The sequence below is a fragment of the Arachis stenosperma genome, chromosome 3 (genome assembly GCF_014773155.1).
Source record: "Arachis stenosperma cultivar V10309 chromosome 3, arast.V10309.gnm1.PFL2, whole genome shotgun sequence".
Lineage (NCBI taxonomy): Eukaryota > Viridiplantae > Streptophyta > Magnoliopsida > Fabales > Fabaceae > Arachis > Arachis stenosperma.
In genome coordinates this window covers 3,526,473-3,544,771 of record NC_080379.1, presented here as the reverse complement: position 1 = coordinate 3,544,771, position 18,299 = coordinate 3,526,473, and the positions used below count along the sequence as shown (strand labels likewise).

Here is an 18,299-nt window from a genome sequence, read left to right as displayed (position 1 = left end):
TGGGAGGTTATTTCCCCTTTTTTATCTAAGGTTATTGAGATTTCATATTGAAATACATGAACACGTTTATAGGAGTACTTAGATTCTGAACACCAGATCGAGCGGATAAGGTCGAACATACCGATAGATGGATCTTAGTTTTTGGTTGCTGGACCTTGCCTGCTTTTGGATTAAGCTAAGTTGCGGGTCAATTTATGAACAAGAAGCAATTATATATTTATAGACATATAATTTTTTATTAAAATAAGTCAAATCTTTTAATTTTTTTCGTAATACAATCTAATTATATTGCAAATAAAATAAGTAGTATGACATCATTCTAAAGAAAATTCTAGCTATTATAATTATAGATGCCTTTTATGTTAGGAAAAGTCTAGGGGGCAGCAGTTTCATTGAATTTGGGCCAGCATGTAACCAGCAGAGAAATGTGAGCCATTGGATGAAATCTCATACCAATCTCACACCATCAAATCATAATTGATGGCTAGTTGATGGCTAACAATCACAAAAACTGCTGGCCCCCTAGCATTATTATTATTTTTTAACTTTTTAAACATACTATGATCCTATAAGTATGAATTTATGATAATTAAAAAATGGAAGAGTTGATATATTTGGTACGAACATAAGTACTTTTAGTTAATTTATATACTTAATTATATTGTTCTCTCCCCTTCCCCTCTACACAGGTGCAAAAACCTTTTTTTTTTTTTTTTTTTGAAGGAAGGGAGCCCAACACAATAAAGTGAAGCATGAAAGAAGAAAACACAACAAAAAAAACAAGTCAATAAACATGGTATGAAAACGATGTAATCTGTTGTCATTTCCGACATTACCATCAACAACCAAATGGATCAACACCACTCCATTCCTGTAATTCAAAAACATCTTCTTCTTGATTTCCTCAACACCTGTCTCAGAATATTCTGCCATTCAATTCCAACCAAATATTTCAGATAATTGCAAAAAATCCTACCAGCCACTTCTTTTGCTCAGCATTACGACCAGACACTTCCGTCCAACTCTCAAACAGCTCTTTAATTGTCTCCGAAAAAGCCCAAACTCTATCAACATTACTTAGTTATGGTTGAGTTTTTTTATTACTATTATTTAATGTTCATCAACGTGATTTATAAGAAATGCGTTTTTTTTCTCAAAAATATTTTTGAATGAAAAAACTTACATTACTTGAATAACCTTTATATTGTCATTTAAAGACCCAACATTAATTGCCATATATATACAAAATTTGAGGCATAGTATAAATTTATCTCTAATCTATAGTGCATGGCATTTGTTCGGATGATAAACATTGATTATTACAATTACTATAATGGTAGGTATGTTTAGACATTGATGGTGATGAACCAGCTCTTGAGCTTGCACTTGCATCTTTCAAATTAGTAAAACATTCCTCACTTTCTTTATCATCATCACTAGTATCTAGCATGCTGTCCTCTTCAGAATCTGATTCATCCATTGACAAGTTTTCATCTTCATTGTTATTATCTTCAGATTCTGATAGCCCCATTTCTTTGGAATCAGCAAGATCATTAATCAACTCAGGGTTACTTTGTTTATGAATCCTATGGTACCCTTTTCCGATGGAGTCTCCACTTGGGCCATCAAGAACTGATAAGGGATTACGGTCGTTCGGATTGCCATAGAGTGCGATGTGCCTGTAATATAGCTCTAGTTCTTTCTCAGCGATAGCGATGAAGCGCCTAACTGATTCAAGAGATTGCTCATACTTGGATTTTTCGAGTGCCTGCGGAGAAATGAAAAATAAAATTTGAAAATTGACCACTTCTAGAAGAAGAGTTTTTTGTCAAATAAGAGATATCTGGAACTAGGAATAAATCTTCATGGAATCTGTTAAAAACCATACCAAACTGGAGAATATTTTCTCCAAGCTACAAAAAATATGTATAGTTCAAACAAAAAGTCAACTACAGATTTCCATATTACTTCATCCACTTCAAAATAAATGTCACTCTGGACAAAATGTTCATCAGGGAATATAGATTCTCTCAATTTTTCAATCATGGTCAAGTGTGTTGTCTTACCAAACACTTTTTAAGTGAGACCAAGAAAAAACATATAGGAAAAGATATTGTTAGCGAGAGATCACATTTGACAACAACATTTGAAAAAGAAAATTGAATAACTTCAAACTACATACTGAACATTAAACCAGCAACAAATGGTTCCAAACCCGCATTTTCTAGCTAATAGCAGCTTCACACAACTTGAAAATGCAGACTGGAGATAAAATGTTATGTACAAAAAGAATGGCAAAAAGAATTATGTGCTAAGAGCAAAAAGTTATGTACTTTAAAACACCTTGCTGCAACAGAAAATGTAGATAAAATGTTGAAGAAACTAAATTTCATTTTCAGTGCTTTTGCTTTTTTATGTGATGAACAAATACTTCAGTAATGCATTTGAGATTAACAAAAGGAACACGGAAACATACCTTTTTCTTCGATAATGTATCTACTGGTGACATAACCTCGGGCTGTTCATAGTTCTTTCCGCGATAAAATATTATAGTGTCATCTCCAATGAAGTGGATTGGAATACCACCACTCAATCTAGCAAGTTCTTGTGCATACTCATGTACTTGGCCAGGTTTACAAGGCTTGCATATGACCTTAACAGTCTCATGTTTCTTCCAATGCATATGCATATTAAGAATAACCCCTCCAAATAATCCTCTTCGGCCAACTTGTAGATAATTAGAACTCTTCTGAGCCATCTTCTTCAAATAAAATCGTTCCTCCCCCGTCAAACCATCAGGTTTGGCAACAGGACCCTGAGCTTTAGGAACATCATATCTTTTGAGTCTTTCAATGAGCATTGATTCCTTAATTCTGGCCTGGGATTAAAATCTGAGTCATTACAAATTTCCGTAGAATGTCTGGGAAAATAAGCAAAAGATATGAATTAATAAATTTAACCTCTACCCCTAAAACATATCCTTGCGGCCTAAAAGAGGGAAACTGAATAACTTGTGAGATCGACATATCAATACAACAAAACAAAAGACCCCTAAAATTTATAGGAATGAGTAAATGAAGAAGCTCTTGCAAAAGTGCTGGCTTGCACAATAACAACAACTAAGTCTCTTCTAACTTCTACCAAAGGTAAGGTTGGCTATATAGATATAGTAATATAATAATTGTGTCTTATTATGAACCATGGTATAGACAAGTCATTCAACTTGGAGTGCTATTCCATGGTTCCTTGGTTTTCTTCTAACCCTACCTATTCGGCTATCTTTCATCTGATCTAGTATAACCAAATAACTTATGGCGCGATTCTACCTTATTTCGACACCACAATAGATGTAGCCTTAACTTTTTCTCTAATTCATTCATTCTTAATTCTATCATATCCGGTGATTGCAATATACACATCTATGCAACACTAAGCTTAGCTCTTTTCCTTACACCAATTGTGGCAAGAAAGAAATCCGATCACAGTGCTTACTTTCTCAAGCTTGCACTTGATTCTCTCTTCTGCATTGGCAAACTTCTGCTTCTTCTTCCCCTTGACACCAAGCCAACGAGGGTCTCTCCTATTTGCAGCTTTCCTCTTCTCCTTCTCCCTCTTCCTCTGCATCTTCAGCTTCTTCTTAGTCTTATATTTGTCCTTCCTTGGCGGCTCAACCTCGCAAGCCTCAAACTTGGTCTTCCCTTCCGATATAACCAAGTTCACAGTGCCATAGCTCAACTCTCTGAAACCCCACCACGAACTCGGCTTCCCAACTGAATTGCATTGCCTAAACGGCAAGAAAATCGATATCCGGGACCTCACAACTGACCTAGAGCACAAAGGAATTAGGAGAAAAAAAAAAAACATAACTGATACATATTACAAGTTAACTCATCAATTAAATGCCTTAAACTTTCCACAACACAAAATCGCAAAAAGCAAAATTGATCTAGAACACAAGGGATTCAGCAGTCAGCACAAAATAGCTCATATATACACACATTACAAATTCACGCTTCAATTCAAAGGCATAAACTTTCCCCAACTTAGAACCCCAAACAAGGAAAACAAGCTAACCCAACTTAAGGGATTCAATGAATTGTTCATAACAGTTTCCAGGAGCTAAAAAGAATGATTTTTTTTTCTCCCCCTTCTGGGGTTAGTATAAGACTGTTAAGTGACGAAACATGTATATAACAATTTAAAAAAAAAATAGCACGTGGAATGATAGAGAAACCTGGGAGAAACCGAAAAGGAGGTAGTTGAGTACGAGAATCTGAGAAGAGAGGAAGTTCTCCGAATGCTCCGGAACAACGAGGTAGCCATGGTTGGAATTCGAAGAAGACAATGATGAAGAAGAAAGAAGCAGCTTATTGTGTTGTGCACTGCGTGTGTTCTTTCTTTGTGGTGCACCCACTCGTATTGGATCGGGTTCGGGTTCTAATCTTACGGCCCAGCGTACACTTCATTGAAAACGTGGCAACAAAGCAACGAGTCAATGTAAAAAAGTTGACTTTTATATTATGGATTCTCCAATAGAAATAAGACACGTGGAGAGACAATTAGGGTCCATATATGCCTCGCATTCCCCCAATTCTATTCCTTTTTTACTTCGCTGTGTTCACTTTGCAGCTCTTAACACAAGCGGTGTCACGTTCGGTTTTCTACGTTAATCTAATTCTGAGTAAGTTTTTTTTTTGTTCCTTTTTTCTTAAAAAATTTCGTTTTTAGGGTGTAAAGTTTGTTTTTTTTTTTTATGTTTATTTTGTTTATTGATTCTTGATGTGGAAATTCTGTTGATGATTTTGATGCCGATAGAATTTGAGGGTTTTCTCCCCCCTTTTGTGGTTTGGGAATTTGGTATTGAGCTTTAAAGCAATCGAATCATTATTGTTTGGTGTTTTTAGAAAGGATTGTTGAAAGGGTATGCGAAAGTCATGCTTTGGTGCAGAGTGCTTGATCTATTTTGATTGTTTGTGGAGGAATGAATTAATTTGCAAATTTCTCGGTGTGATTTTCATGTTTCTCTTCTATTAGTCACTTCTCTGCTCTAGAACTTGTTTTAAACCAAATTGTGTTAATTTTTCCCTTATTGTTTGTAAGCTTTTTCTTAATATCAAGAAGAAAAAGAACAATCTTGGGGTTAGGGTTTTATTTCTTTACATGTTCATTCATTGTTTTTTATGCTATGCACTGTTCTGTAGAATGTTTCCTTGGCTCTGAAAATCTTATAGCATATATGTTATGTTCTTGCAGTGGAGGTTGAGATTGATGGCTCTAATAATGGGGAGGCAATAGAAAATGCTGCCATGGCTGACGATTGTAGCACCGATGAAGGAAACAACGCAGATGAAGCAAACAATGCTGATGAAGGGAACAACGCCGACGAAGGAAACAATGGTGATGATGGAAATAACATCGATGGACGTGCTATTGTGTCAGTTCAAAGCCAAGGTCAAGATGTGACTCAAGTTTCTGCTGGAGGGGCCATAACCCTAGCTGTTCCCGCACTTCCGGTCCCAATTGTTTCACCTGTTGAACCTTATGTGGGACAGGAGTTTGAGTCAGAAGCAGAGGCACATGCATTCTACAATGCATATGCCACGAGTGTTGGATTCATCGTACGTGTTAGTAAACTCTCTCGATCAAGGATCGATAATTCTGCTATTGGGCGGATTTTTGTCTGCAACAAAGAGGGATACAGGATGACTGACAAGCGTGAAAATGTTATACGGCAAAGGGCTGAGACAAGGGTTGGTTGCAAGGCAATGATAATGGTAAGGAAAGTAAAATCTGGTAGCTGGGTTGTTACACGTTTTGTAAAGGAACACACACATCCTCTTGCTGGTCCAGGAGGTGGCAGAAGGGATTTCATCTACGAACAGTATCCGGTCAGTTCTCCTTCTTCCATTGCTATGCATTACTAAATTAGTTATCTTCACAGTTACTTCATGCCAGATTGATTAGAAATGACAAATTGGATGGATCATGATGTCACTATTAAGCTAAATGTTGGAGATTAGCATCAGGCTATTTCAGAATGAAGTTTTTCAGGATAATATTGGTTCTTTCACATGTTTTCAGCTTATTTTCCCCCACTTACCTCTTTGTTTTCTGATACTATTTTCCAGGGCGAACGGGATAGAATTCGGGAATTAAATCAGCAGTTGACAGCAGAGAAAAAGAGGTCTGCCACCTACAAAAGACATCTTGAATTGATACTCGAGCACATTGACGAGTATAACGAGAGCCTATCGAAGAAAATACAGCACATAGTAGACAATGTAAAGGAGATGGAAAGCAAAGAAGAACAAAGTCAATTGAACTTTCAATTAGCCACCCTTTAAATAATTTCCCCCCGGATGAAACACAGAAACCAACCGTCAATTCAAAAATACTGCGATGCAAAGCATACAAAGTGCAATGTTAGTAGTATTCTGCTAATTGCTGACCCTAGGGTGTTTGCTCTCTGTTCCTGCTTTAGATGTCTGGTGGGGTTCTCATGCAATGAAATTCATTGTATTGTTTTCTTATTTATGCTACGAATGAATGACACTTTTAATTGGTAGAAGAAGAAAGCCAATTACTGTCAATGCCTGGTTTCATCTGAGTTGATTCTTGTGGAGCTGTGCCAGAAATATGATATTATTACTCAAGAGAGGCATTCAAATGCCATGGTAGAGTTGAATTGTTCCATTTTTTTAATGAGTTTGTAAAACATGATCCAAGGCTTTGACTCTTGTGTCTAGTAATGATTAATCTATTTTGTATATATAATGAGACTTGTATGAGCATGTTGTGCTCCCAATCCATGTTCATGTTTTCTCCCTTAGCTCAGCTTCCATCAATTGATTTGCTCTAAACTGTTATGTATGATTTCCTTTGCTGCAACGAGTGAAGTAATCAATGAAACTTCAACCATCCATTGCTAACTGGGTTTACTACTATTAAAAATGGTTAAGACATTAGAATGGATCTCAAGTATATAATCCTAATATTTGCTTTCTGAATTTTAGTTTCATTTTTCCTTTGGTGTTATCATTAGAATGAATTTGTTGATTATTTACATGATCGTTACTTCTATATGTATTTTTTCACTATTTATTTTCTTACTCCCATGTCTTATGGGAATCTTAGGATGTATTCAGCTTGTATTTTTATTTTTAGTACTGAAAATAAAAAACATTGAAAATGGTAATAGAAAATAAAAATACAAATAAAATATATTTTATCTTTCAAATAGACATCACAAAATAAATAAAATAATATATATATAAAACTTTACCCCTAAATTAAAGTATATACCAAAAAGTCACCACAAACTTCAGACACACACGACAAATTTTTCATTAAAAAAAAATGCAGAAGTCATAGATTAAAATGTAGTTTAAATACAAAATAATGTCATATTCTTAGTTAGGTAGTTCTCTGCCTAAAAAAAGGTCAAAATCAAACCATAGGATATATGCCAAAACATTAGAAGAATATAGAATTGAACTAAGAAGCAACTATATAATAAGTAGCAGAGCTCATGATATGGTGCATCCATTAGCATCACCATAATATGAGCATGGAAGAGGAGGAGGAGGAGGAGGAGGAGGAGCCTGTTGCTGCGGCTGTGGTTGTGGTGGATAAAGCTGTTGATGATGATAGTAACTGTATTGATAAGGTGGTTGTTGTGGTCTACCATAGCCCATTGGAGGAGGAACACATTCATTGTAGTCATTACAAAATCTTGCATATGTATTAATATATGCAGGCACAGGAAATGTTGTCCCTTGAAAATAACCACCACCACCACCATTATTGGTACCTAGCATTATTGGATTATTTTGAGGATAATGATGATAGCTTGCATTAGAAGCAACATGGTTATTGGACCTTGAAGGAGCTCCATGATCACTAAATGGTGGAGGCAGAGGCAGATCGTCGTCACCAAAATCAGCATCAGCAGAGCAATTATCATCAGAATCATCATCATCATGTTTCGCACTCGCCTTTGTGTGCTTGGGTTTGGTGCTCTTTGTGACATCAGGGATGCTTGAGTTCTTGGATTTTGTGCTCTTTGTGTGTTCTAAGCAGGTGCAGCTTGGTTCAGTAGGTTGATCTTTAGGCTCCATATAAATCACTGCTCTTTTTCTTCCAACCTTTTTCACTGCTTTGATGAGTTTTGAAGAATCTGCCTCACCAAAAACTCTAACCAGTCCCTCTTCTCTGTTCATTTGGACATCAGTAACTCCTGCATAATTTAGCAATTCCAAAATGTTATGTGTACATATTCTAAAAAAATTTACACATCTTCAAAAAATTTTACTAATTCATGTCTTTACATATCTTTAGCTTTTAAGATCATCCATTATTTGATGGACTAATTAAATCATATGTCATTAGAAAAAGAAGTGCATAAAGTTATAAATCATAGTGTCATGTTTATATGTATATACATACCCTTAATTTTCTTAAGCTCTTTGTTCACCCTGGAAGGACAAGCTTCACAACATTGGAGATTCACTACTTTGAGAACAACACAAGTCTGTGAAGAAAAAATATAAAATAAAAATAAATAAAAGGTTAATGTATATATCTATCTAAATGGAATGTATGTAAAGAGAAAATTATGTAACATCAAAGAATTACCGGAGAAACGGGGTCATTGTTTTCCATTAGAGAAAAATCTCTGAAGCAATGATTGTAGCAATTGCTATGTAAATTGTTAGCATGAGTAACAAATATATAATGGTGAATAATCTACCCAAAAGGAGAGAAGGAAAAAGAAAAAAGAAAATATATCTTTGAATATATGAAATTGATTTGAAAAAATATAATGCTTGATCTAAAATGTATAATATCTTTTTTAAATTAAAATGTATAATATTCTATTCTAATAATGAATATACAAAAAAGTAATGTATTTATAATTAATTATAGGAATATAGTAATATCATTGATATCCATTAATACTTGATACTTTCATTTACATTTAAACATCTTTCGTAGACAAAACCTTTTATTCAATAATTTTTTATAAACAAACATTAGATATACAATAACTCAGTAAGAATAATAATATATATTCCTGATTTTTCTTCCTACTTTTAAATAAGAAAAATATTTAAATATATCTAATATTGTAAAAAAAAAAAACAATTATTTTCTTAAATTGTTAAATAGAAAGCAAATGAAAAATATTGATTCAGTTTTTTTTACCCTCAAATTATAGGTATTTTTTATATTGATGTAAATATTTGGGTATCTGCTCGTGCAAGATTTCAAATAAATTCAAGTCATATGAACTTTAATTTTATTTTATCATATAAGAGCTTTCATTTTGTTTAATTAATTGGTGCTCTGTATCACACAATAGATTACATCTTTTTATATATTCTTAACATCCTAAATAGTATAAATTGAGACCAGAGGATATATATAGAAAATTAAAAATCAGAGTTGCCTAGTGAGTAATGTCCTTTAATTATAGTATATGTTTCTAATCAGTGGTTGAGCATGTTAATATAAAACGTTATCGAGGGATTCAAACATGATTTGACTTTACTTACTGAGCATATGTCCTTAATCACATGCTTAGTTTATCAATTATCATTTGTGTTCTTGCTAAAAATGTATGAATAGACATTATTTTATTATCAACAAATTTAATATCTCGTATTATATATATATATATACCCCTAAAATTATTGGAATTTATTGATAATAAAAATAAATTCATAAATCAAGAGTACTGATTCATCATTTTAAATTCAAATGCATTTTAGATGATCTTTTTCTATTTCTTTTATATTGTAGAGTTAAAACTAAAAACAAAAATTCTTTTTTATGTTTTATCACGTTTTCAATAAAATTTTCTTATAAAAATACTTTAGCAATATTTTCAATAATGTTAATAAATGGTATTAGAATCGTTTCGATCCTCTTTCATTATGTCAGCATTATATACATATAATTCGTATGGTTTATTTTTTATATAGAATAAAAAATATGATATATGATTATTGTGTACTTTAAATATTAATATTGATTTTAATTCTTTTAGTTTAATAATTATGTAGAATAACTTAAAAATTACATTGTTTAATTAGAGCTATATATTTGTTGAATTTTTAAATTTGTGGACAATATAATTGAGTGTAATTAGCATTAGACCTAGAAATAAAATTAGAAAAAGAAAATAATTTTTCTAAAAGAAATACATATATTAAAAAAAGAAAGACCATCAAAGGTCGTTATCTCATGATGAGTGTATTAATAAAGGGAAATTGAGATATTTAATTTTTACCTTTTCATTTTTCAACCATATTTACTAACAAAATCTTATATTTTGATATCAAACAAAACAATTTAATTGAAACAAAAATATTATTTATATATTAAAATCAGTCACTAAAATTAACTACTAATATATTTGTATATAATAAATATATTTATTATTTAATTTATTTTTAATATGTATTTAACTATTTATATTTTAATATATATTTTATACTAATAATTAATTTTAGTTACTAATTTTAATATATGTACACATAGCATAGTTAAAAAAAATTAAAAATACCACAAATAAGTATAGATTATTATATCATATCATATCAAATCTCTTTCACATACACACATGTATAATATATATAACCTAAGATAACATAAACTTATTATTTACAAGGGATGGGATTTGAGTTTTGGAACCACGATGAATTACGACTTGAATTCTGAAAACCCAAATGTATGTATTTATGTGCATGCATGGCAATACATATTAAAACTACATGCATTATATATAGAGTCTACAGAGAAATTAGAGAGAAAGAAGGTAGCAAAGAGAGATTAAGAGGCTAATTAATTATAATTAACGACGAAAATTGGAAAAGAAATTTAATTTAATCTGAACCAAGAGCACTGAATCCTCCTCCTTTCATCATCTGCTTGAATTCTTTGTAATCAACCATGCCGTCGCCGTCGCGGTCCACCTTCATTATCATCTTCCGGCACTCCTCCACCGTCCTCCCTTGCTTCAGCCCCAAGGAAGAAAGTACCGATCTAAGCTCCTCCACCGTGATGTAACCGTCTCCGTTCTGATCGAATACGTTGAAGGCTTCCTTCATGTCTTCCTCCTCGTCGCGCTCCTCGCGTTCGTCCATTATAGACATGTAGAGTTCGCCAAACTCTTCCATGTCCACCCAACCGTCTCCATTAACGTCGATTTTTTCGATCATTTGGTCAAGCTCTTTGTCCGGGATATAGATCCCAAGCTTTTCCAAAGAATCGTTGAGTTCCTTTTTTGAGATTCGGCCGTCTCCATTGCGGTCAAACATTTGAAAAACGCGCTGGAGTTCGGCCGAATCCATAATTTTATGAATGTTATTATTTTGTTACTTCCTAAAGGAGTAATTTGTCAAGTTGACGACGAAGGAGAGGAAGGAGGAAGACGGAGGAGGAGGCGACGGAGGAGGAGGAGGAGACCTAATTTGTTTTGGTACCAAATTGAAAGAGAGGATATGAATTGAGATTTTAGGAGGTTGTGAACTAAAAATAAAGAAGGAAAATAGGGAGCAAAATATTTGGCATTCAAGAAGATCACTACTAGGGATAGGGAATTTGAGGTGTTTATTCTTCCTTTGTTCTAAATTTGGGAAGGGTGATTTATTTGATGATATATAGAGGAATTGAAAGTAACTACTAAATAACTACTTTATTGTATTTTGTCACGTCTCACGTATGCAATTATTCGTGGTGAATAAGAAACCAAAATTATATTTGTGGCTTAAATAAATAAATAAATATTTTCGACAAGTTGACAACCATGGTACATGAACATAAACGTAAATAACCATGTTTTTTAAATATCTAATATATGTATTGATATTTAGAAACCATTATTATTCTAAATTAAGGGGCAAAGTAGTGGGATCAGAGTTATGTAGAGCTGCATTTTATTTTGAGTCACTTTTTAGTTTTTACTTTTACGCGTCTTTGGTTTCTTAATTGAAATTGGTTAGCATTTATATAAAGTTATTGCGACGTAACTTGAACACAACTTTTCTTCAAAGACGCGTTGATAGGTTGATGCACATTATAAATTGAGCTTTATATTTGTTTAAAAAAAATTTATTCGAAAGTATAAATTAATAGAAAAAATGAACGACGCCTGAGAGATTCGAACTCTCGCGGGGAAACCCCATGTACTTAGCAGGCACACGCCTTAACCACTCGGCCAAAGCGTCTGGTTGATGTTTGATACTAAAGGCATTTTCAAATTCTGAATTCTAGAATCTGAAGAAACATTTTCTTATTTTTTCTTTACCTTTTTGTAACAATAAACCCTTCTGTTAATTGAAAATGAAAAAGAAAATTGTTTAAGCAAATTATACTTAAAAGCATTTCTGGACATTTTTATTTATTTATGACGGGGAAATTTCTAGATACCAAAACGGGATAAGGGAGCTGGTGTTCGAAATTCAAACATTTGAAGAGCAGAAGCAGAATGCATTATCCAACTCCAAATTCCCAAAAAAAGAGTAAAAGACAAAAAGTGGAACACAATTCGTTTTGCATGGGAACACGCTTGACTTGGGAAACTACGTAGCCTTATCCATTCGTTTCATGCGTACCCTTGACCTGTGACACGTGTCCCGTTGCCAGAGCCGTACCCATCGTAAAGCCATGCTGCTTTCAGTAGGTCTGTCCGCACAGGAACGCAACCATTCAAACTCAGAAACGCCCCAAAATATACCCATTATTTACGAAAGTGCCACTACTACCCTCTCAGATTTGAACTTGGAACCTTCTTCGGCTCCTTCGCTCCATTCCTTGCGTCAACTCTCTCTCTCTCTCTCTCTCTCTCTCTCTCTAAGCTAAGCTTGAAGATCCTAAAGCTCCTCAATTTTTTTCCGCTTTCTTCCTTATTTTATGTTGCTGTTTTCTGCTCACATTTTCAGTAAGGTTTCCGATCAGGTATTGCTTCTCGTTGCTGCATTTTTTTGTTCTATGCTTTTGTTGTTTTCAGATTTCGTAAGATAGATTTGAACACACGGTGTTCTTATGTTTTCATTTCTCTTCTTTAAGAGGAAAATCTGATTTGGCAGGTGTACTTGGATGTATGTTAGTTTTTACTTTTTCGTAGTAACAATTTAAGACACAGTAAAAAACAGAACTGGAAAAAAAAGGGGGGAATTTGCAATTGCAGTGTGTTAGTGTTCTAGGAGCTATGTCAATGTCTATAACGTGTTTGTGTGTATGTTGCTGCTGTGTTGTGATAATGTTAGTAGGAATTATTGGCTATCGTAAGTATGAGATGGAGTTGTTAGGACCGGGAAAGGGTATAATGAATTACGAGTGAATTTGAAGGTTCGGTGAGGGTGACAAGTTTCCTAGAATTCCTTTAGAGCATTTGAAGGGATGGTAGATTTATTGCAATTACAATGTATGAATTATACAGCAGGACAGTCTTATGAGATGACAGTCTTTTAGTCTTATTTAATTTTGTACTTAACCGTTTGGAAGCTGAAAATCATGCTTGAGTTTAGGATGAATATAGATTGCATATTTTTCCCATTTCAGGGTGGATGATGTGGTAGAGTTGTGTCATCTTTAATTGCATTTTATATTTTCTTTGTACAATCCTTTGGAGCATCTCTTATGTAATCATTTTAGCAAATGCAGGAGGAAGTTTTGCTGTAGAATATATCAAACGTCTCTGCAGAATAGTAATATATAGCTAGGGAAAAGATTTGATTTTCGCCCAGGTAAAATGGGAGAGAGCTTAGTGCAGAACTTTCATCAAAACAATCGTGGAACTGTAGAAGCAGGTGAACCTTATGTAGACAAAGATTTTGCTTCTTTAATAAAAGAAGCTGCTGAAGTTACTCCCTCTTCTTTTGAGTTCTGTGTTTGGTCAGAAAAGGGAATTAATCTTCATGTTGATTTAAATTCATCCCCATCAGATTGGACTAACAGATTTCGAAATGAGGTTCAAGTACGTGAGACTATGTACGGAAACAAGTCCTGGAGTCTCCGGCAGGATCTTGCTTGCTTAGGAGGGAGCGCTACACAAGAAAGATGTTCCTTGTGGGATGCAAATCCTGTCCAAATTGATGCTCATAATGGACTGGCTAAATCTTCCTCAAGCTTGAAATTCACAAAAGATAGTGTTGTAAAGTTAGACCAACGGAATAAAGTTAAAAGCCCATTAATATCGGATTCAGTAACTCCATGCAGCATGAATGTGAAAGCAGCAGCTAATTCAAAGGAGGTAAATCAATGCTCTGCCTTAGCTAAACCAGATGTTAATGTAGTAAATAACTTGATGCAAGATCAGTCCACTCTCTCAGCTGAAGAAAGTTATGGTGTACCTAGCAATTTTATTTTTGGTGCTGAATCTTGTGCTAAAGATGCGTCTAAGGCCTTCTTTTATTCGGATGCTACTGGTACTCCTTTCAAGTCACTTTGTGATTCTGTTGGCAACTCACTGTCAGATCTGGGGACACTGGCATATCAATCTTCAAAGCCTGACGATGAATGTTTTCAAGATTGTGATCTGCTAAATGATTCTTGCTGTGTGAACCCAGGGGTGGTGTGTCCAGGTGCTTCATTAAGCAGTTCTATGGAGCTACAAATTTCAGAAGCTGCAAGTTGTCATAAATATCCTTCAGTTTCACTCTGTGAAAATGATGGATCCCTGGATTTAAGTGAACCAAAGAATACTTCAGATACAGAACAATGTGGCCCAGCTATTGATGGGAACAATTTCGCAGCACTAACTGAAGAATGGGTATAGTGCTTTCTCTAGCCTTCATGGGAGGGTGTGTATTGTCGTATGATTTTCTTTTTTTGGGGTCGAAATGGTATATTAGGTTTGTTGTGGCTGGATTATTTCAACTTAGGAATTCTTTCTTTTGGTATTACCACATAAAATATATTTTGATGGCTATTGTGCTGTAGCTAATTAGCTTTAATAAAAATTTCCATGTTTGCTCGATGTTCCGCCTAGGATTATAATTATTTGCACAGAAATACACCTTTAACAAGGTATATGCCAAAATATGAAATTTACTTTTATTGGAAACTTAGACAGTTTTGATGATCCTTTACAAGCTTCTTGACTTGTTTTTGAGTGTGTATTACTTATGTGTAGTATGATAAATAACCATTGTGTTTGCAGGTGGGGATGAGTGTGGATGGCAGGGAGAGTTCATTGTAATTACTCTTCTTTCTGAAACTTTTTTGGTGCTTTTAAAAGCTTTCATGCAATTGAGCATATTGATACTGTGCTTTCAGATGCTCCCAGTTAGATGATCGAGTTCAGAAATTTGGCCAAGGTTATGATGATCAGGGTTCTAAAATGAAGCTTTGCAAAAAGAGAAAACGTGACTCTGAAATTCAAGCCTCAAGTGGCACACCTGTTACAAGAATTTTAAGGAGCATGAAGAATACTGTTGCAAGAATCCTGCCTAGAAGATCCATGCGACGAATGTCGAAGGTTCTTTGACATTCTTCTGACGTATCGTTACAGCATTTATATGTAAAAATTATATACTTGCATGGCAAAAAGAAAATGGATTTACGTGTACGAGTTGATGATTACATTCTTATGCTTTCTGTTTTTATCGTATCCAGTGAATTCCTGAAGTGCTTTGGGTGCCACTTGGAGGCATTAGTTACAGATCTTCCAATGAAATTATCATCCACGTTTTGAAAGTGGATGAATGAAATTTAGTAGGTAAGAGCATCCTCTTATCAAACTTTCATTGTCTCTTGAATCACAATCAATTACTTTACTTGTTTTGTCTTCTAAATCAATAACTTGGTAAAGAATCACTTTAAAAGTGGTCTTAGATGTGATAAATCTTTTGAAGCATATCAGAAATTAGAAATAAGCTAAAATCTTCAATGCCAATAATTTCTTTTCTGCTTCTCTACATCAGGATTATCTTCTGAGGCCATCTAGCTCTAATAAGTAAAGTTACATCAATTGAAATGTAAGATTATGCTATTAATGATGTTAATTGGCTGCAGGTTGCTTCATTCTTTTGGAAGAGTTAGAAACTTAGAATCACAGAAAAATAAGAATGCGAGGTAGCTATTTTGGGTAAATTCCAATTAAACAGTTAGAAAGTGAGCCATATAGGTCTTTCTATTTTTGGTATTTAGAAAAACAACTATTGCATCTTTTTTAATATTTTTCCTTTGTGACACTATTGCTTGTTGTATATTTATATGTAACTGATTATTCATCATTGGACTTGCCAAGCTTTGATCTGGCATATTTAATTTTGTGAACACATGCAGGATAGGATTGTCTTTTTACCTATAGTTTGGATACAGTTGTCAGTAGTTGCAGCTATTACATGTATATCTTTCTTCTATGTTCTTGTGGAAAGTGCACCCTTCTTATCTTTTAAATATGTTCTTGTTAAACAGCTTATATGTAGTTATGTTGCTGAGCATATAAGACCCATGCATTTTTATTCTTCATCTTGATTATATAACTTTGATTTTGATCTAATCTTAGAGTGAATTTGGAATGAGGATAAAAAGAAGGGGGAAAAATTAATTAAATTATGGATAAAAATGATGTGTAAAATAAGTTACCTGGATGAACTAGCACAACTCACCAAATCATCAATATAATTGAACTTGCACAAGAAAGAAAGAACATGTGATTTTGTGGATCATCACGTGAATATCACGAGATTTAGTGGCAACTTTATTGCATAATCCATTATCTCATTTTTTTTTAGTTTGTGTTGACTATAAAAAATAAATAAACTCTTTGAGACAGCGCTCATCAAAAATTAATTTTTATGCGAATTGTCGGAAAGACCATATTATTGAAATCTGATTATTCATTTTAATGATACAGCAAATCTATGACGGTGGAATATGGATATTAGGGGTGTTTATGGGTCGAGTGAAATTAAATTTGATGTGATCTAGACCTGGTTCGAAATATATATCGGATTTGATGTGACCTAGACTCAGCTTGAAATATATACCGAACTTATTTGTTAGACTTGAATCTGGCCCTAGATCCGATGAAACTTATACATTTTCGGATCACGATTATATTGGGTAAAAATCGGACTGTTAACATTATCTTTTTGTAAGTTAGCATGTGAAAATATCTAAATTTTCAAGACTTCAAATATTATTTAATATGGTAAAATTCACATAGAAAAATATAACAAGAACCAACCATTTCTTAAAATTAAAGTATAACCAAAATCAATACTAATATTATTTAATAACACCAAATATTTAAATCAATACAAATAATATAATATTATGCATTAATCTAAAGTCTTATGTATTTTAAACATAAAATATTAACTTATAGTCTTATAATGACTAATAACACAAATATTAAGGTTTACAATACTTAAATTCCACATAAGAATAACCATCATCTATCACTAATAACACAAAATATTAATTGTGTATGATGACCGGATCACCGGATTGAGTTCGGATGACCCGAACTATGGCCCGGATCCGACCCGAAATAATAACCGAATCTATTTTTTAGACTCTTACCTGACCCTAGACCCAATAAAATCACACCAAATTGATCCCTAAAAAATTTGGGATCAAACCGAGTCTTCGAGTTGAGCCGGACCATGAACGCTCCTAATGAATATTGATAGTATTAATTAACTAATGGCCACCAACCATCCAATGATGCAGACATGATAATTTAAGCTTGAGGATTATTTAGCCCAATTTGCAAGTTTAACTGGTTAACGTCCCCACCAAGTTTGAATAGTGATTTTCCTTAATTAGTGTCTCAATTTAAGGGCGCAACCTGAAGTTTGTAAACTGTTCAGACAAGTGGGTCTTTTATCAGTCTTTGATAAAAGACACAAAACACAATTGAAATCTTATTGTGAAGGGTTTTACTATAGATCTGCATTAGGGGGTTCCAATTGTATGTAAAACATGTTAATTAGTAATTTTTCGAGTTAAATTTTTATACATAGTTATCAAAAATTAATATTTTTGTATACAAAAATTGAGATTTTCTAACAAATATGCTAAGAGTAAATAATTAATATTGTTCAAATTTTTAAATTATTTTTGTTCTGTAAAAAAAGTTTTACTTTTGTATTTTTAAGGGAATTTGTTAACAAAATTCAAAAGAAATTTAGATTAACATTACAATATATAGGGGTGCATATGACTCGGTCTTCTCGAACATCCGGTCTGAATTTAAATATTTTGGGAGCTAATTTGGCATGATTGTATTTGGTCTAAAGTCGGATAAGGATCTCAAAAAAAGTCCAAGTCATTATTTAGAG

At 33.5% G+C, this 18,299-nt stretch overlaps 4 protein-coding genes and 1 non-coding gene across 7 annotated transcripts; 2 read left to right on the top strand and 3 right to left on the bottom strand.

The window, feature by feature from the left end:
* Positions 1–1,204: 1,204 nt before the first annotated feature.
* LOC130968025 (uncharacterized CRM domain-containing protein At3g25440, chloroplastic) lies at positions 1,205–4,391 on the bottom strand. The gene is made up of 4 exons (XM_057893101.1): positions 4,235–4,391; positions 3,493–3,826; positions 2,477–2,878; positions 1,205–1,768 (listed from the first exon to the last, which is right to left on the bottom strand). Exons 1-4 carry the CDS (start codon positions 4,321–4,323, stop codon positions 1,274–1,276), a joined length of 1,320 nt encoding a protein of 439 aa, XP_057749084.1. The 5' UTR covers positions 4,324–4,391; the 3' UTR covers positions 1,205–1,273.
* Positions 4,392–4,536: 145 nt separating this feature from the next.
* On the top strand, positions 4,537–6,898 carry LOC130965947 (protein FAR1-RELATED SEQUENCE 4-like). Its single transcript, XM_057890703.1, has 3 exons — positions 4,537–4,681; positions 5,254–5,888; positions 6,129–6,898. Exons 1-3 carry the CDS (start codon positions 4,573–4,575, stop codon positions 6,342–6,344), a joined length of 960 nt encoding a protein of 319 aa, XP_057746686.1. The 5' UTR covers positions 4,537–4,572; the 3' UTR covers positions 6,345–6,898.
* A 3,935-nt stretch (positions 6,899–10,833) lies between these two features.
* Positions 10,834–11,656, bottom strand: LOC130967923 (calmodulin-like protein 3). The gene has a single exon (XM_057892975.1). It carries the CDS (start codon positions 11,352–11,354, stop codon positions 10,887–10,889), a length of 468 nt encoding a protein of 155 aa, XP_057748958.1. The 5' UTR covers positions 11,355–11,656; the 3' UTR covers positions 10,834–10,886.
* Positions 11,657–12,148: 492 nt separating this feature from the next.
* TRNAS-GCU (transfer RNA serine (anticodon GCU)) lies at positions 12,149–12,230 on the bottom strand. Its single transcript has one exon. It is a non-coding gene; the product is annotated as a tRNA-Ser (tRNA).
* A 577-nt stretch (positions 12,231–12,807) lies between these two features.
* LOC130967711 (uncharacterized) lies at positions 12,808–16,486 on the top strand. 3 transcript variants are annotated; one of them, XM_057892700.1, is made up of 7 exons: positions 12,808–12,960; positions 13,669–13,814; positions 13,950–14,776; positions 15,167–15,201; positions 15,283–15,526; positions 15,622–15,724; positions 16,021–16,486. In XM_057892700.1, the coding sequence occupies exons 2-5, from the start codon at positions 13,757–13,759 to the stop codon at positions 15,491–15,493; spliced, it is 1,131 nt and encodes a 376-aa protein (XP_057748683.1). In that variant the 5' UTR covers positions 12,808–12,960; positions 13,669–13,756; the 3' UTR covers positions 15,494–15,526; positions 15,622–15,724; positions 16,021–16,486. The 3 variants fall into 3 exon arrangements, with proteins under 3 accessions (XP_057748683.1, XP_057748680.1, XP_057748682.1); XM_057892697.1 differs by having other exon boundaries at positions 13,669–14,776; positions 16,021–16,485; XM_057892699.1 differs by having other exon boundaries at positions 13,669–14,776; positions 15,283–15,484; positions 16,021–16,481.
* Positions 16,487–18,299: the final 1,813 nt, after the last annotated feature.

Excerpts from the sequence above, each read along its gene's own strand:
- LOC130968025 (XM_057893101.1), bottom strand. The coding sequence starts at position 4,323 with ATGGCTACCTCGTTGTTCCGGAGCATTCGGAGAACTTCCTCTCTTCTC. Across the intron at positions 3,827-4,234 it reads TCCTTTTCGGTTTCTCCCAG|GTCAGTTGTGAGGTCCCGGA; the intron begins GTTTCTCTATCA and ends TTTGTGCTCTAG. Across the intron at positions 2,879-3,492 it reads TCAAGTGCAAGCTTGAGAAA|GCCAGAATTAAGGAATCAAT; the intron begins GTAAGCACTGTG and ends TTTTAATCCCAG.
- LOC130965947 (XM_057890703.1), top strand. The coding sequence starts at position 4,573 with ATGCCTCGCATTCCCCCAATTCTATTCCTTTTTTACTTCGCTGTGTTC. Across the intron at positions 4,682-5,253 it reads CTACGTTAATCTAATTCTGA|TGGAGGTTGAGATTGATGGC; the intron begins GTAAGTTTTTTT and ends ATGTTCTTGCAG. Across the intron at positions 5,889-6,128 it reads TCATCTACGAACAGTATCCG|GGCGAACGGGATAGAATTCG; the intron begins GTCAGTTCTCCT and ends ACTATTTTCCAG.
- LOC130967923 (XM_057892975.1), bottom strand. The coding sequence starts at position 11,354 with ATGGATTCGGCCGAACTCCAGCGCGTTTTTCAAATGTTTGACCGCAAT.
- LOC130967711 (XM_057892697.1), top strand. The coding sequence starts at position 13,757 with ATGGGAGAGAGCTTAGTGCAGAACTTTCATCAAAACAATCGTGGAACT. Across the intron at positions 14,777-15,166 it reads CAGCACTAACTGAAGAATGG|GTGGGGATGAGTGTGGATGG; the intron begins GTATAGTGCTTT and ends TTGTGTTTGCAG. Across the intron at positions 15,202-15,282 it reads GATGGCAGGGAGAGTTCATT|ATGCTCCCAGTTAGATGATC; the intron begins GTAATTACTCTT and ends CTGTGCTTTCAG.